The 18,769-nt window shown below is 35.0% G+C and overlaps 1 protein-coding gene across 1 annotated transcript; it reads left to right on the forward strand.

Moving 5' to 3' along the window:
- Nucleotides 1-1,431: 1,431 nt before the first annotated feature.
- Nucleotides 1,432-14,579, forward strand: LOC143468664 (chitin synthase chs-2-like). Its single transcript, XM_076965995.1, has 32 exons — nt 1,432-2,192; nt 2,297-2,381; nt 2,566-2,722; nt 2,793-3,008; nt 3,077-3,310; nt 3,447-3,549; nt 3,679-4,012; nt 4,905-5,128; nt 5,429-5,624; nt 5,692-5,859; nt 5,946-6,092; nt 6,240-6,410; nt 6,548-6,682; nt 6,866-7,074; nt 7,530-7,736; nt 7,943-8,066; nt 8,138-8,240; nt 8,326-8,493; nt 8,569-8,656; nt 8,726-8,879; nt 8,984-9,074; nt 9,170-9,452; nt 9,789-9,933; nt 10,086-10,146; nt 10,624-10,742; nt 11,024-11,121; nt 11,201-11,340; nt 11,447-11,526; nt 11,745-11,832; nt 11,976-12,085; nt 13,509-13,652; nt 13,802-14,579. The coding sequence occupies exons 1-32, from the start codon at nt 1,565-1,567 to the stop codon at nt 14,097-14,099; spliced, it is 5,508 nt and encodes a 1,835-aa protein (XP_076822110.1). The 5' UTR covers nt 1,432-1,564; the 3' UTR covers nt 14,100-14,579.
- Nucleotides 14,580-18,769: the final 4,190 nt, after the last annotated feature.

Consider the following 18,769-nt stretch of genomic DNA (forward strand, 5'->3'; position numbering starts at 1 on the left):
TGATGTGTTAAGTTTGGTGGGTGTTTTTGTTACAATAGAAATGTTGTTGTATCTACATGTTAACTACATTTGAGTATATTTGAGTATAAGTATATTTGAGACTTCAATGCACCTTCTGTCAAAACGAATAGAAGAGGTTGTGTCATCTTAATAGTGTTTTGTTTTATGAAAGTCTATGTTCCAGGTTGTTGATTAATCATAGTTATTAGGCAAGAAAGAAAAAATTATAGCTTTCAACTTCCCTCTTGAAGTTGCACCAGAGAAATAAACGAATACGTCACTCTCAATCTATAGAACGTAATGTTGAGTTAACACCAACCTTAACGGAAACTTTAAACACTTCCAAGACCAGTTTTTAGCAACGTATAACTCAGTTATTAGATCGTAAAAGTCTTATTGTCGAAAACTAGTTAGGGCGTATTTGTATCCAAAAAAAAGAATTTACTGGAAGCCCGAGACCCAGAAAAATTATGCCTGACTAGATCATCATTATGCTAGCCATCAAATTTTGCGTACTTGAAATAGCATGACTCCGCGACCTAGTTTGCTAAAACTGGCGGTCAGAGGTGGGCAATACCACGGTGTTATGGTATCAAATTACTGTACTGCGGTAATTTTTTAATACCGATACCGTCGGTACTTTTGGAAAAAATACCGAATCTAAGTAACGAATTCCTATTTTCAAGAACTTTTTGTCGGTCCCGGTACGTGTGATTATTTCAAGGTTTTAACAGATAAGTTTTTCTAAAGTTCTTTTTAAGTAAATCTTAATGCCAGGTTTTAGCGTTTGTTGTTTTTTTTTGTGTTAAAACTATGCTAAATAAGTCGCAAGAAGTCAGTTCACATATGTTTTGACCTGGACTAACTTGAAGCTGGGCCTTATTAAGAGCAAAAATTGCAATTATAATAGCACCCGTTATACAAAAGGTACCGATACCGACAAAGTACCAAACTGCTTTTTTGAAATAGTACTAACTATCAATACCGTCGGTACAGTACTGTTACCGATGGTACTTTCAAAATGCCGACTGTATGTTGGTTGCAGAATGCAGTTCCAATTATGATACGTGATCACAGTAAAATGAATAGTTAGTTAAAATAATAAAAGTTTTGATATGAAATGAAAAAAAATTGTCTCTTTAAACATCTTATTAGATATTTGTACAACAGTGGTCACCACTTTATAAACCATCTCGGGACTGGAATTCTTTTACACTCGACGACCGTGTTCATTTCTCTTAATTGTTCTCTTGCTTTTATGTACCCTTTTGTTGCAAAGTTCGAGGGACTGTCCTCCTTTGTTCGAAAGGTAGGGCTACATGTTCCCCCGTCCCCCCATCCTCCTTGAAGATAGATCCGTGGCATAACTGCATTTAAGCCTTTTGTTTAGTAAGAAAATTTTGTGAAATAATAAACAACAAAATTTAACATACAGGTATGTTTGCTACATACAATGAAATGACATAACAGGTTTAGCTGAAACGTTTTAGTTGGTATATTTGAATAGTAGAGTCTTCGAAACATCTTATCCAGACATCCTGCTGCATTTTTCAAATAAAAAGCGATGGCTCGCAAGACTTCTCATGAGATAAAATATGAATCAATAACCAATTTGGATGCTGTTCTTGAAACCCAACAGCTCAGACGCAGTTCAAGCCCCGATGATGGCAATTGCTTCTTTCACGCCCTGGAATCGCAGCTGGAGTCAGTCGGAATACATTTCACCCATGGTAGCATCAGAAATTCGTGTGTTACTTACCTCAGACGAAACAAATACATCGGAAAGAATATTTGGAAGAATAATATAAAAACAGGCGAAAACGTGGATCAATATTTGGACAGAAACGCGACTGATGGCGAATATCCGGACGAGATCATTCTTCAAGCAGCAGCTTTTTCGTTAGGTTACTCAATTACAGTAATAACACCGACTGGAAATTTCACAGTCTTCCCGGGTGGCAATCAAAAGGGAAATCTTTTTGTGGGTAGGGTGGGCGAGAATGCAAGCGAATATCGCTACATTGTGGTGAAAAAATACAATGAAGAAAAAGAACAATCAACGAGAACAAGGAGCGAAAACAACGAAGAGTCACAGGAAACTGATCAACCACCTAAAGCCCAGCATGGAATACTAAAACCAGCAACGCCGACGATGTCTCAACAGACTTTCCCTTACAATAATACTGCAAGCAGTAAGTACAATCAGATGTCTTTTAGGAAATTTTAACTTTATGCGGTTAGAAGCAATATAATACAAATACTATTAACTTTCTAAAGCATTTCATGTTTTTAAAAGATGGCAAAGATACAGAAGGCTTAAGAGCGGAGGAAAGGCCACTCATCGTTCCTTATGGCGATGATGCATTAAAAGATCCGGAAAGGTTTGTGTGCAAATGTAAAGGAAAAGAATCCAATAAAAATCCAAACACTCAATTTGAGAATGAACAATGTCTAACCCAATAATTCCCAAAAAATTTACATAAAGTAAAACCACTTTTACAATATCAAGATGTGTATCCACTTCACGTTATCATACAGTTAATCATTAAATGGCTTTTTCAAAAGTGATGAACTGGAGGAATGGGATCGTTACATAACGGAACCACGTGAAGACGAATCAAGAACCGCCGGAGTAACATTGAAGTTTTTTCAAAAATTATTCAAGCTCATGTCTTACTTTATATTTGGAGGTTTGGTTGTTACGGGTGCCATAATTAGTAAGGTAATAATGGTTTGCAAAATTATTTTAATTTATTTGTGCAAGAACGTGATAAATGAGGAATGATTTTTAGGCTTGCTTGATGATCCTCGTAAACAGCGCAAAACCGTTCATTGCCAAAACCGTAACATCAGAGGCAAACAAAATTGATCATGATGTCATACGTGCCTGGTCTTACATCATCATCTTGATAATGCTTTTAACTCCCGAAGTGATGACGATGGTGTACAGTTTGTACCGGATTGTGATGAAAGAAAAAAAGACATGCGAGTGGAGAACATTGTTATGGGTTAGTTCTGCAGAATTTTTCAATGGTAGAAAAACAAAAATTAATTATTTCCTACTTTAATCACACAGGGTGGATTATGGGAATTCCTTCATGCTATTGGTGAAGGAATCCTTGTTCTAAAGGTGTTGCCGTACATAGATGCTACCGTAGCTTTTCTTATGATGCCCTTAATAGGAATCGTTCCCATCCTTATAAACATACACAGAAGAGTGAGGTCAGTGCTGTCAAACAAGAAAAAGAACGATGTGCCATCGATAGTGTATAACAGGCGCAAGAATCTTGCTCTGGCAGTTATTGCAGCAGTAAGTGAAATGAAAAGTTTTCATTTAAAAATATGATATTTTTGAATGTTGAATTTTCGCCGTCTCGTGCTATTTGCTTGGCGGCTGCTTGTTTGGTGTAAACTTACGAAACGCGTTAGAACTTTTTTATAAACAGATTCTTCAAATAATTGGGCTGGTTTTCTGCTTTGTGTGCTTTTTTTCTGACAATTGGTTTCGATTTTTCAAGACCAGTTACACTTTTCTCTGGGCCATTGCAGGTATATAACTGCTATAAGTATGAGTATAACTACTTCTCAGCTGTATAGCAAGCTTATACTGTAATTATATGCATTTATAATAATTGGTAAATCTTAAGGTAAAATTGCACTCTACTTTATCAATTTTAGGTATTGTCCTGACATCAATTAGATATTGGGAAAACTTTATCAGTGAAAACATCAAAATAACTAAAAGCTTCAGGATTTCTTGGCGTAAATTGCACGAAAATTTGGACGACTGCCGATTTTTTTCTTCATTTGTGTTTTCTCTGATTAAGTGCCTTGTACTGGTTGGGATGACTTTTCTTACGTTAGTTGTTCTGGAAAATAAAAGCTATACAAGCAATTACGTCATCAAAAATGGACTAGCTGGGAATGATGCAGAAAATGTTCCATTTTCCTCTGTCAGATACAATAAAATACTTTCTCTTTTAGGTTATTTATCCAACGGAACTTCAGCAAAGTAAGAGTACTTATATTAAAAAGTAATTAATATACTGTATTTCTGTTGCTATCTATTTGCTATTAGGTAGAAATAAAGGTAGCTTAAATAAATTTAAACCAATTCTACATTTACGAGAGTGTGTTTGAAAAGTAACGAAGCAGTGCCTATAACTATTATGTTTCAAATCAAAAACTACAACGTGTCCTCTTGAATATATTCCCCTTGGGCTATAATTCACTTTTCTATACATCTATGCACTTCTGGAAAGACTTCCCCCGGACCACTTGGAGCTGCTTGGACACGGCTTTATACCTTCTATACATAGTGAAACAGCGTTTCTTTAATAATTTTTTGAACTTGGGAACCAAACAGCCACATGAGGCCAAGTTAATCATTTTAACAAATTTGGCTCGGTTTCAAGTCGTTTAAGAATGATCTGACGAACTTCCACAGATCACTCCTTTTGTCCTGCTGCTTCCTTTCCTTCTGCTTATTTTACGATCCTGACACCACTTTGTACAGATTTTTCTCAAGCCCAACTCCATATGGGCTTGTTGGAGGAATTCAAGTGCTTCCCTTGGAGTTTTTTCAAGTCAAAGAAGAAATTTTAAGTTGAATTGTTATTCGGTGCTCAACCGCAACAAAAAACTACCAAAATATTCTAAATTGTTCCAAGACCCACAGCACAAAACTATTCTAAACAAGGTCTGTGGAAAAGTGTACAGTGGTCGCAAAACGCCCAAAGCCACGTATGCACACACGAAAGATTGTGACACATAGCAACAAAAGCTTTACTGTCTATTGCACAGGCTGCTCTCGCAATACACACAGCCTCGATACTTTTCTAACACAATTATAGTAAATAGATGTTTAGGCTGCTTTTATAACTCTATCTATATTTCCTTGAAAGGTATGTGATTATCCAGCAACTTTGGGCCGTTTTTGCTGTACAAATTTCCTGTTCGTTTGCGGCTTTCTTTTTTGGTCGAGTTTCTTGCTTAACACAGATTCAAAGAGAATCTTTCACTTTCCCTCTCATGCTTGTTACACCCTTCCTTGCATCAATTTCCGCTGCATTGGGAACTTACAAGCAACGGGCTCCAGAACAAGAATATTCTTTGCTGTTGTTGTTAGGTAAATATTGTAAACCTAAAATTTTTTTTGATCAAAGTTGAAATTTTTAGATGTATATGTTTTCATACTTAACAAAAAAATTAGTAATAAAAATAATCATAAATTTATTGCCTTTGTTTGCCCAAAAATTTTAAAAATGTATATACGTATATAAATATAAATAGAAAAACTCAAGCTAAAAATTTAACTACCACAACAACACTGGGCATAGGTTATAGGTTAAGGTTTCATAAGTCATCTGATCTGTATAATGGACGATTTAAATTATTGTTCTTTTTTGCTGTTTTTTCTGTAATTTAGGATTGAGTAGGCGTTACAAGGGCATCAAGTTATTGAATGAGTATATTGACTGGAATAATGTGTTGTTCCGAGACACTCCAATGGACTGTACAACTTACATGATCGGAATAGTTCTTGTAGGACTTATTTTGGGTTGGGGAGCCCTTAACCTTATCACAACTCACCTCTGGTTCCCGCCAAAAACACGATTGGAGAGGTAAATAAAACCCTGGCAAAGTCGAAAAGCGATGATGGATCTAACATTCACTTACATTTAATGACAGGATGGAAGTTCTGTTTGTAAAAGCTTTGTATGGAGGGGTACTAATTGATCAAGTCTTGCTTCTCAATCGACGACAGTTTGAAACCCAATACTCGAAATCGCAAAAGAGAAAGGAAGAACAAGAAAAGAAAGATCAAATCAGAAAGGAAAAAGAAAAAGGGATAGAAAGGTCCTTGCGGAAAACGATTTTATAATAAGTGTTTTTCAGTATTTCGAAATATCAAACCTATAACCATGAAATACCGTTTTTTTTAGAAGTCATAGTGGTAGCGGATCTCGACGCCGTTCCCGCCGATATACTATGAACATACGAAAAAAATTTATACCTCAGGTTTTTTTATGCGCCACCATGTGGCACGAGACTGAACAGGAGATGACTCAAATTTTAACGTCGATAATGAGGTGAAATTGATGTTAAATGAATGCAGCTAACTTTTGATGTTGCTAGTAAAAACGTAAAGTGCTTTATGTTAAAGTTACAAAGCCACGCAGAAAAGGAAATAAGTAATAGCTTTTTGAGCTGATGAAATAGAATGAATGCTGTTTTAGGCTTGACAAGGACAACGCGCGAAGGAAAAAAGACGCAGCATCTGACCCTGATTATTATAACTTTCAAGCTCACGTCATGTTTGACGACGCTTTCGAGAAAAACGAAGACAAGGAAACAGTTGTTAACAAGTTTGTTCGTCAACTTGTCGATCTCGTATCCGTTGCAGCAAAGTTAGTAGAATATTAATTGAAACACATTATACTCTCTTTTTATTGTTAGACTTAGATTTTGTAATCATAAGTAAAACACAAGAAAGAATCACGAAAAAAAGGCTTTTTTATAAAGATAATTTTATTATTTGTTTCAGCAAAGTTGACCTTAGAAAAGACGATCAAATTTCTGATCCCATTGTATACAATACTCCTTACGGAGGCAGACTGGAAATCGTTTTGCCAAATGGAAATATGATGTTGGTCCATTTGAAAAACAAAAACAAAATAAGGTATCCGAATATTCTACAGCAAAGCTGTTTGATTCATTGTTTTAGAATTTAATTATAAAAGAATGCTACATATAATGGCTATGCGAGTGTCAATAAGGGGTAAAGTTGTAATCCGATTAAAACATTTAAGCCTGTTTGTTTACGATCTTGAAATTTTTATAAAACTTAAAAGCTATTTGTTAGACATCGAAAAAGGTGGTCCCAGTGCATGTATATGTACTATATACTGGGATATCTCCAAGCAACACAAAAGAAATTTAAGCTCGAAGACATGTTTATTTTGGCTCTTGACGGCGATGTTGACTTTCAACCCTCAGCTGTATTACTACTGCTGGATAGGATGAAAAGAAATCCTGCAGTTGGCGCAGCTTGTGGAAGAATTCACCCTACAGGTGACTTCAACAAAAAATTAGTGGTCTTTCTTTTGTTTTTTTGATATTTGACCTTCAGTTAGAAATGGATGAGCTGCAAAAATAACTAAGTATAAAGGGCGATCCTAGACTATCAGTGCATAAGTCACATAAATCTGCCGAATATTTGCGGTACCCATTAACTTAGGTAGAGTTGAAGTTCATCTAGTATACCAAACTGTTGTAATTAATACAACTAGTCTACAGCAGGCGTATTCATAATATTATTTTATTGCACACAAAAAGCACTAACATGTACTTCCGGACTTTTCAATAGCCCATCTAAAGAGCAAAGCGAAGTGATTCAGGAATTATCAATAATTGTTAATATTGTCAATTAATTTAAATGTTCACTGACTAAGGGTGATCTTGAAACAAACAACCCGCAGCATTCGAGCTTCGAAAAGGCCACAATTCACACTTCTGTAATGTTACAGGATCTGGACCAGTTGTTTGGTTCCAAAAATTTGAATACGCGGTGGGCCACTGGCTTCAAAAAACTGCAGAACATGTATTGGGCTGTGTGCTTTGTAGTCCTGGATGTTTCAGCTTGTTTCGAGGTGAAGCACTGGTTGATACTAATGTCGTTAAAAGGTACACCACTAAGGCAACTGAAGCTCTTCATTACGTACAATGGGATCAAGGTAAATATTTAGCCCTGGTACATAATTTTATATAAAATTTCCTTTTATCTGAGTTTTTCTTACTTATAAAGCTGAAATTTAAAATACCTTTCCCGAGAAAGACGGAAACAAGCATCAAAATAGTTCCACAACGAATATTTGTAGCCTATTGCGTTATATTTAAACAGCATTTTTCTCTAATGTGTACATTTTATGCAATTTTACAGGAGAAGATCGTTGGCTTTGCACACTACTTTTGAAGCAAGGATGGAGAATTGAGTACAGCGCTGCGTCGGACTCATTTACTTTTGCACCTGAAGATTTCAAGGAGTTTTACAATCAGAGAAGACGGTTAATTTGCAATACAATAAAGTAATAAAGTAAGAAAACATTTAATACAAGGAATATAATCTATCACACAGATGGGGCCCTTCAACAATGGCAAACATCTTTGATATACTTCTTGACGCAAGCCTAGCCGTGAAAAACAACATGTATATATCTTGGGGTTACATTGCTTATCAGGCAAGGATCTTTATAATATCTTTCAAGAAGCAATGAATAACGTGTGCAACAAATATTTGTAAAGCATTCTTGATTCTGTTTGCAGCTTGGTCTCATGATATCATCCGTACTTGGTCCTGCTACTGTTGTGATGATTGTTCAAGGTGCTTATCAATACGTTTTCAAATGGTCAGCAACAGTTTCATTGGTGGTTTCATTAATACCGGTTGTCATCTTTATCATTCTTTGTTACGTGACTTCACAGGATACCCAGGTATAATCACACAAAACATATGATAAAAAAGCACCAACAGAATGTTATCGTGTTGTTTTCAAATTATCTTAACAGGTCGCAGTGGCAGCGATTCTAACTATTCTCTATGCTCTTGTGATGACGGCAGTCATTGTTGGCGTAATTGGATCCATGGTCAACTCGGGTAAGGCTTGTTAATAACAATATTTGTGCGTGATTATGTTTTTGTTGTCATTCTCACTTGTTTTTTCAGTGCTCTTTGACCCAAATAACATATTCATGATATTGTTGGTTGGATTATACGGATTGACTGGAATTTTACATCCACAAGAGGTGATGTGTTTGCTTCACGGAATCCTCTACTATCTCTGTGTTCCATCTGCGTTCATCTTTCTTATGGTATATAGGTACGTAACAAAGCTAATACAAGGACAGTTAGAGAGAGCTAATGTTGTAGATAAAAATTTGTTTGGACTGCAATCTCTTCAATAAAACTTGAAAATACATTTAGTTTGACCAATATGAACAACGTATCATGGGGCACAAGAGAAGTAAAAAAAGTCGAAACGAATTCTGATGAAGCAAACCAGAACGCCTTGGAGGTTGTTTTACAGATAGTTTGAGTAAAATACTTTCTCTGGTAGTATGCATAAGAATTCAAGAGTTCTATTGGCCGACGTTTTTTTTGAATTTGCAGGACGTGGCGAACAAGAAACGAGGTCGAAATATACAAGTCGGTGGCACGGTCTATGACGCACCTAAAACGGCTGACGGTTACTACAGTTGCGGGGCAGGTTATATTTGTCAATGTGCATTCTGCATTCAACCTGAAGCAGCATACGAAACCGTCCCACAAACAGAACCGTCAACACGGACGGTGCAGCGGCAACCTACACTCCGTAAACGTCGCAAGTCAGCCAATAATGAACAACAGAGTGCACGATTTAGGAAGTTCAGTGAGGCAAAAGCCAACCAATTGGGTATGGTTTGTTATTTTGTTTTGATCGATTATATTACAGTACATTTCAACCTTTTACAATTCGTTATTCACTTTCGCTGACAATTTTTTGTTTGTTTGTATGACAAAATTTTTACCCACAATATCTTTCAGCCACGTAATAGAAACAAGTCAAATGAAAGCGATTTTTTTCCAAAATTATGGTCACAATAAACCCTAGATTCACATTTAACCCACTTCACGGTATATGGTTTTTGGATTGTAAAATTTTTGCGTGCTCTGCGGTCCACTGGTTGAGAAGACCTGCGTTATAGCGCATCCCACAATCTTATCTTTATGTGTTGAATGTTGTGTGCAGGACTTGAAGGAAACGCAAAGCAACAGTATCGGAAAAAACTTGAGAAGGATTTAAGCCATAGAATGTCGATTACACACCTGCAGAGCATCAGAAACAAAACTGGCTTGAATGACTTAACTACCGACCACGTTCGAAAATTTTCAGTGTACGGGTTTCATTTAATTGATTTTCAAAAAAGAAAGTACCACATTAGCATAAAACATAGTATACAAATTAGTCATTTCATTTACTTAATTTTTTTGCAAAAGACGTACAGTCAATAACACAAAGTGCATTATGTATAATTTTTTCTCGCAGACGCTATCGCAAACAATCCCGCGCTATAGCAGAACAATTAGCAGAAGAGCTTGACGAAACAGTATGTTTAATTACAATACATGATATTAAACCTATTCTCTAGTAGTGTGTATAGTACCTAACTGTCTTGTTATTCATTGCATTCAATGTGTTAAAATAGTCAGAAGCTTGGCTTTAATCCACTCTGAGCATCATACAAATAAGGAACTTGGCCGTTGTTTATTTCAGGCACAGAGGCAAGCCCAAGCTTGCGAAAACTCATGTTCATAAATTGAAGTTAACCTATTTTGTTGCTATCTATTCTACTTTGACTGTTATTGATTATAAAAGAGTTGATACAGACTATATAATATCATATTGTTTAGCATCCATTGTTCCATATATTTTTGCGTGCTCTGTTTGGACACAATGCCAGAATGCTCAAATAGAGCAACATTTATTGTTATCAAATGAGCTTCTTCTTACAAGTCCAAATAGTTGCCTTATAAACTTTTATTAATTACTTTGCAAAATTCACAATGCACTTTTTTTTGATCAGAAAAACTCTGATGTCGATAACGAAGAAGAGGAAAGTACTAATCCGGAAAGAAAACAAGAAGAACAGGAGGAAAAGGTTGCTTGGATGCTTGATGGCAGCCTGCAAGACGGCACAGTTCAGTAAGTTTTTCAACTCTATCGCGCATACAATTAAGCATAGACTAAATAGGCTTATATCTAATACTAACGTTTCAAACTTTATCCTGACGCTCCTGCAAACTACAGGTCAATGACAACTTTATTTCATTTTATCGTGTTAATTTTGGATTTGAAGACCACAAACATGTCATATCAAAGTCTACCCCAAATGGAGCGACAAAATTTTTCAAAAAACAAAGCAGTTTAAAAACTCTGTCTCGTATAGCAACAAATGGTAAAAATACTTATTTTTCCAAACGTAGTTATTTGGACGAAGATGAACATAAGTTTTGGGAACGTTTTATTGAGAGGTATTTGAAACCGTTAGATGAAAACCCTAAGGAGAAGAAACGAATAGCAGGTTGGTAAAAAATCTAGAGCTTCATTTTATTTCAAAGAACTGTAAACTAGTTCCAACCGAGACAATTTAATTGTTACAGCTGACTTAAAATCACTTCGCAATCGTATGACGGGAGCTTACTACCTTGCTAACGCATTGTGGTTGATTTTAAATTTCGCTCTACAACTGACTATCACCGACATTGCTATTGTATTTTATTTTGGAGCAACAAAAATTGAGGTAATCAAACTACTCCTCATAAAATGCTGCTACATAACGAGAACATTTTCAAACTTTAGCAAAGAGTAACAAATGTTTTTTTTAAACAAGTCATTTTATTCTGAAGGTAAATCCTGTCCAGTTTGCGTTTCTTATCTTCTTCCTGGTCATATTATTCATTCAGTTTTTCTGCATGCTCGTGCACAGGTGATTGACTTATCTGTTATAGCAAGTACCAGTTTAACGCTAATTTTCAAACGTTTAAGTTGTCTCTGAGTTAAAGTTAATGAAATAAAAACACTTGTTTCGTTTAAAATTAACTACATATACTTCAAATCTTGTCAAATGTTGACCTCCAAAAGAGTTAAATATTAAACTTAATTGAGATTAAGTTCGCTAATAAATTTATACCTTGTATCAATAAGGTGGTCAACAGCGCTCCATCTTCTAGCCACAACAAGTTTGAAATGGAACGATTTGAGAGATGGCATGGAGAATACGGCAAACAAGGATGTATAAGTTTTTATGCACTTATCGTCAATAATACGACAGTTTTTATGTTTAATATAAGTGTTACAACATAAAAAAGGAATACATGTTAAAGAACAAATAAACAAAATTGAGATACAATTAAAAGTTTTTCTTTTAACATGCAGATTGAAAAAAATGAGCTGGAGCGAAAAAGAAAACAACAAAGACAACAGAATGGTCATGCTGGCAAACAATTCTCAGATCTGGAAAGCGCAAGGGAGACAACTTCAACTGGGTAAGCCAGTAAATATAAATTGAAAACTTCAAATCGGAAAAGCTTAAAAGTTTCGATTGCAAATGAAAAAAGCATTAAAGTCTGACTAAGTTTCTGGTATATATGAAACGAAGTTAAAATGCAATATGCCTACAAAACAATAAATATTTTAGGCATGAACCGGTTACAGAAAAAATACTGCTCTCCCGACTTGGGAGTTTTTCCAAAAAAAACCTTTAAGCAATATATATATATATACACATATTTTGATGGCATACCTAGCAATCTATTCAAAATGAAATAGCCTATGTGGTCAATGTGGAGTATTCATCGGCGTAAAGTTGATAACCGGTTCCTTGGTTGCTCATTCAATTAAAGTTGGTTATTGATTAATTATCTAATTACTGTACCTAATTTAATTAGAAACTTGACGTTGGTTACCGGTTTCTCGCAGTTTAGTGGATTACGTGTAAGATGACTTGCTACCTATTATAAAACTCGTTAAATTTTAACAAATTCGTAATAAATATTGTAAATTTAAATAAATTTATGCAAATTAAAATAAACCCACTTGAACCTAAAAAAAGATAAACTTTAACTAAATAGTTAATAAAAATGCATGAAAACTAAAAATATAATTTAAAGGTCAAGTGCATTCATGTTATTTAAAAACAAATCATGAATAGTCAGAAAATTAAACTGAATCTAGAAAAAGTAATACAAACTCAAATAATTTTCAATTATTTTCTATAAACTTATACCAAATAACGTTTGGAAAAATAATCAAATACGTTTATAACAACTATAAAACACATTTAATTAGCTATTAGTAAAATAATTAAGCATTGTCTTTTCTTTTACCAATGAACGTGTATTTTTTGTCGAATAATTTGTTTTTATTAATCGTTCTTTGGTAAAATTATTATAACGTATGGAAACAAACAAACTAATAAAACTTATTTCTGACAAATTGTCTTGTATGAGGTTAAATCATTGACAACCAGTTAATCGGAAATGGCGGAAAATGGTTGTGTATTTGTACTTTGGCTAATTATATAGGCCGTGTTGTCACTTGAGCTAAAACACCTTTCCACTTTTTCTTACATTTGATTCAAATATGGCTGTTAAATTTTCCTTTTTACAATACGGGTTAGTTCAGATGATCGGGTTTAAAACAAGATTTTATTCAGCTAACAATATGGTGATAAAATGGGTGCGTGTTTGTGAGAATGCCCATTATATTTTGGCTATTAAGCAACTAAGCGCCACCTGGAACAGGCACCTTCGGAAGGAACATGTTCACATTCACTAGAGTTTTAACATTTATAGTTTTCTTACAGATTTATGCAAAAAATAATTTGAATGAAATGTTTATAAAATGAGTAAATATTTAACTCTACCGAAATACGATGAATTTTTACACCTTTTCATTCAATTTTTACAGCAACTACGGCATGTCCAACCCAGCTTACAGCGACATAGAAGAAAGCGACTCGATCGATACAGCTGATGAAGATCCATCCATCTATCCTGATGAGAATCCGGAATACGAGTCGATAGACAACTATAACTATGGCAAAAGAAGAAAGTAATATTAACTAAAGCGGTTTAGCGGCAGTTTACCGTGGTTTATGATTATTCTTTCAAACCCTGAGTTCACATTTCAAGAATTGTTTATTCTACTGCACATGCAATACATTTCTTAATAACCCGCCTTTTGACTATCTATTTCAACAGCCATAGTTCGCTGCTTGATATTGAAGAAACGCCACTTGAGGAAAATGCTTATGCAACCCAAATGATAACCATGAATGACCTAGATCGGGAACCAGGTTTGGCGTCAAGTGGCAGTGCTGCGAAACCTTCAGCGTTCACCAGTGCTCTCCATAAGCACAGTCAGAAACAAAAAGAGCACGAAGTACAAGTACATACCCCACCACCAACTGAAGAAAGCTCAATAAACCATCAAGCAAGTGTACGATTTGTCAGCTCGACAGATGAAAACGACCATGAGCCAAGTTCTACAATTTTTTAATTTTACGTTTCGTTTAATGACTTTCCAATTGACGACTTGACTCGGACTGACAATTCGATTCAATTTGTTATCCGGACAAATGCAGAAAAATCCGGTCCTTCAAGCTAAATGAATGGCTGAAAGTTTTTTTAATCCGTAAGTCTAATAGCCAATCAGTGAATGAGAATTGTATTAAATATTACTTGTTAGAACATGAAACGAGATCGGTTAGAGGCATAACATAATTTCAACAACAACCAGCGTTATAAAAGTTGTAATATTTTGATTGTATATACCAGCCTCATTACCAATTTTGTAACATAGCATTAAAAATTAACAACCAGCTGCTGTCCAAATGCTTACAAAAAATTAGATAAGAGTTTGTAAATATTCTGGAAAATTACTAGTGTTTTAGCCGAAATTTTAAACAGGATTATGATTTTGAGTTTGTATAATCTATTATGTTACAGTATTATTATAATTAAAATCGCTTTGCTTGTTTGTCTTGTGTATTCGGTTAGAATGAATATTGAAATATGTAGTTAATAGTTAGGTTCAATAGTTAAGCCAAAAATAACTTCTTGAGGTGTTTATAAAAAGTAACATCAATCACACTCTAATCTAATTGGTCGTTTGGTCAAAATAGCCGCTACATGAAATTAAATATAAAAATTTTAATTACCATTTATATACACCGCGTTTCGTAAAGCTTAGTAGGATTAATGGTATATCTTTGATGATTCAAAACCAGACATGAAAACTTCTATAACCGCAGCGCTGTTAAACCTTTAATTTCCTTTAAATCATGTTGATAACGACAAGTGTGGATCTTAAGATTGACCTCTGCGTGTGAAACAAAAAAACGGCCAAGTTCCTTATTTGTATGATGCTCAGAGTGGATTAAAGCCAAGCTTCTGACTATTTTAACACAATGAATGCAATGAATAACAAGACACTTAGGTACTATACACATTACTAGAGAATAGGGTTCAATATCATGTATTGTAATTAAACATACGGTTTCGTCAAGTTCTTCTGCTAATTGTTCTGCTATAGCACGGGATTGTTTGCTATAGCGTGCCCCTTCAACCAGCAAAGCCCCTGTTTTACTGTTTATCCTGTACAAATGTATACGCAAAGTTCTGGCACAAATCATCGCAAAACTTTGTTATCACACCATCGTCATCGTCACAGAATTGTCAACGGCAGGGGCTATGGGTTTTCTGAAAGGCAAACGATGATTTTGTCTGCACCATTTTATTATACATTGTCACAATAATATTTGTTTGACCCTTTTGTTTAATCACTTAGACTTAATACTTGAACATTCTTTTTCAAATACAATACACTATATATATAACCTTTATCATGGTTACCATACTTTATTGTCATGGTTACCATACTTTTTCAACCAAGTCCGAATCCGAATCTGTTTATTCCAACCTTTGCATGGGGGAGATTATGTTCAAAGTAACGTTTTCTTAGCGTCATGTAATGCGTTGTTGCATCATTCTTCACATATTTACTGACAACAAACTTACCGTTGCCATGACACCGTCTAACAACACTCGATACTGTTTCCCACTCGAACTTTGTACTGTGTCGCATTTATTGCTGCCGTAGTCCTTTATCGCCGAACTATTTGATGAGTTAAATTGACCATGCTGGCTTTGGTAACAAACGAAAACACTGAAGAAGTGGCATATCAAAGGTGAGCTTAAATGTGCAGATGTCACGGGATTATTTTTAAGCACCCGTTTTAGAAACAACACATTTTAATATTGCGTCACCAAATTTGTAAGTCACTTGTCTACGGTGTGAGTTGTTACCTGTTTTAGATAGACTGCATTTTAATTACCCAATTAAGGAGTCAATTGTTCACATTGTACACTGTTTGTTCGCACCACTCTTATAGGTAACTTTAGTCCAATGTGTGGGTCAACTTCTGTTTTTATTCGCGTTGTGCATTGTTTCATTCGTATGCATGCTCGTCAGATTTTCTTATTTTCGCTCACGTGCTGACGTGTATTACTTATTCACATGTACACATGTTTTTAGTCTGTGACATCTCTATCCCTGGCCTAGGGCCTAATTGGTATTTAGCGTCCTGCGTAAATTTTCTCAGTGAGTGACCACGGTGGAATCTGTGTTGGCGTGGTGTTGCGCTCGGTTGGGAAGCGCTAGGGCAAGTGTTGGTTTTTTTGCGTTTGGATGTAATAGAAGAAAGGTGGCTGTTTTTATCTAAGAAATACTAATAAAAGTTAGTTAAACAAAAGGAGCGAATTAACTAGCCTTAAAAATGGGAAGTTTCCTGGCTAAGGAAAATCTTGGTTACACACGCAACTTTGCTTTCATCACAATAAACTGCACCAATATAACATACCTAAATCGAAACACAAAGCAAAGTCGTAAAGTGTGAAGTCATGACGCGTAAAGTCGGCGTAAAGTTGGAAACCCAAAACGTTTTACACTCAACAGAAAAAAGTGGTTTTTAGTTTGTTTCAGATACTTATTGGCCAATAGCTAACTCCAGGTGTTTTTACGAATAAATATTCTTGAAACATTGAACACCAACAATTATCCAATCATGCCACTTTACAAATTAATGTTTTAGTTAACTATTATATTCTCAAAATTTAACTTATGAAGTACAATTTTTTTTAAATAATGTCATTGCAAAATGCCTCTATGCTTTACCATAATAACAGCATTTTGCAATTTTTCCGTTAACGTGGTAATGGGAATGCTTTTGTTTGCATTTTGTAAAACTGTCAAAATCCCATTGTTTGTGTTTCACTTAATTCTATACTGAGGATGGCAATGATGGACTAATATTTAAAAACAGAGACAAGAGCTATCTTGCCTTTCAAAATCTTTGCTCGTGTCATCCTTTGTCAAACGTAACAACAATTAAGACGAGGTGAAATATCAGAAGCTCTCGCGAAAACCATTTGAGCCACCACACGACAATCACTCTTCAATACACTCTTCTATTAACTTGATTGCCTAAAAGCTTCGCAAACAAGTTGTTAGTTTTACCAAAAGATTATCCTCATTACTTTGACTTCGCGGAAACTTATAAATAGAAGGCATGTCGGTGATGAGCGTGTATTCTGTGGTAAAACTTTTATATAGGTCGTCTATCATAGATGTTTTTACAAGTTTTTGTTTTTGGTATAACCTTACAGTTACAGAAAAGATTGTCACTGAAATCAAACAGACTACATATAGCGTGTATAGCTTATAACCAATCACTTTTTCTAAACTGTTAACATGTTTTAAGGTAAAACTCTTAACATTAACTAGGCCATGACAGCAACAAAAGTATTTCTAACGTTCATGACACAAGGGTAGCGGTGGGCAATTTAATGACTACCAAAGTAATTAGTATAAATGAGAATCATGATGATAAAATGACAGTTTTAATCAGAAAGGATGGTGTCGAGCAACAACAAATTACAGAAATATTGGTCTGGTTCCAGTTGCGTCTGGTTGTGGACCATAACAGAAATTTAATAACTTAACATTTAGTACAATGTTTAGACCAGAAGGAAGATTTGGGTTAGACTTAGTTCACTATATGTTATAAACTTTAAGTTAAGTTAAAAAGAAACTGTATGAAAAATTTCATCGAACGTACGATTTTTTCGGTGAATTAGTGACAACCATCAATAATTAATTTAGACTATACACCATTCAAGTTGCAAGTATTGTTTTGAAATGTTAAAATAAAATATCATCATAGATTAAAGCTAAAACGTTTTTGTTGGTATAGGAATTTGCTGATTAACAAAGTTTAAAAAAAATCTCATTCAGATATTCTGTAGTTACTATATCCAAGGGGATGGCTCGCAAGGCTTCTCTTGATATAAAATATAAAACAATAACTTAGTAAGATGCTGTGCTTAAAACCCAGCAACTCAGACGCAGTTCCAGTCCCACTGACGGTAATTGCTTCTTTCACGCCCTGGCATCACAGATGAAGTCAGTAGGTCAAAAGTTAACTCACGAAAGCATACGCTGTTTATGTATCACCTACTTGCGAGGACAAAAAAGATTTTCTGGGGTCAGGTGGGTTAAAACTTTGAAACCACGAGAAACACCGGAGCAGTATTTAGAAAGAAACGAAGCTAATGATGAATGTCTGGACGCGGTCATCCTCCACGCGGCGGCTTCTTTTTTACGTTACGTAATAATCACTATAATAATCACTATAACAATCACTGTAATAATCACTGTAATAACATCAACAGAAAATCTAATATTCTCTCCAGAGGGCAGTCAAAAAGGAAAACTTTTCGTGGTAGAGCGGGAGACGATGATAGTAATTTTTGTGATATAGAAGTCCAAAGAGCAAACGAAGAGAAAACAGCCGAAGAGGAACCTAAAGAATCTCTAAAGAAAATTGTTTCAACTTTATACTTAAGTATATGAGCTTGATTGATTATAATTTTGACGATGTAAATGTGCATGCACGAATTCTGTAAACGTAATGTAAATATTCGTATAGCTCGAGCTTGTACAGTGATATATACTCCATGTTCTAGAATCTAGAATCTAGATCCTTTCGAAAATGAAGACTAAATAAAACAAAGCGAAAGCCACATGTCATCACTTATTCACAAAAACTGGTTTTAAAGACCGGTGATTGTATATACTAGTGTCTAAGGTAATCGTATGGGCGGCTTAAA

Source organism: Clavelina lepadiformis, chromosome 8, assembly GCF_947623445.1.
Source record: "Clavelina lepadiformis chromosome 8, kaClaLepa1.1, whole genome shotgun sequence".
Taxonomy (NCBI): domain Eukaryota; kingdom Metazoa; phylum Chordata; class Ascidiacea; order Aplousobranchia; family Clavelinidae; genus Clavelina; species Clavelina lepadiformis.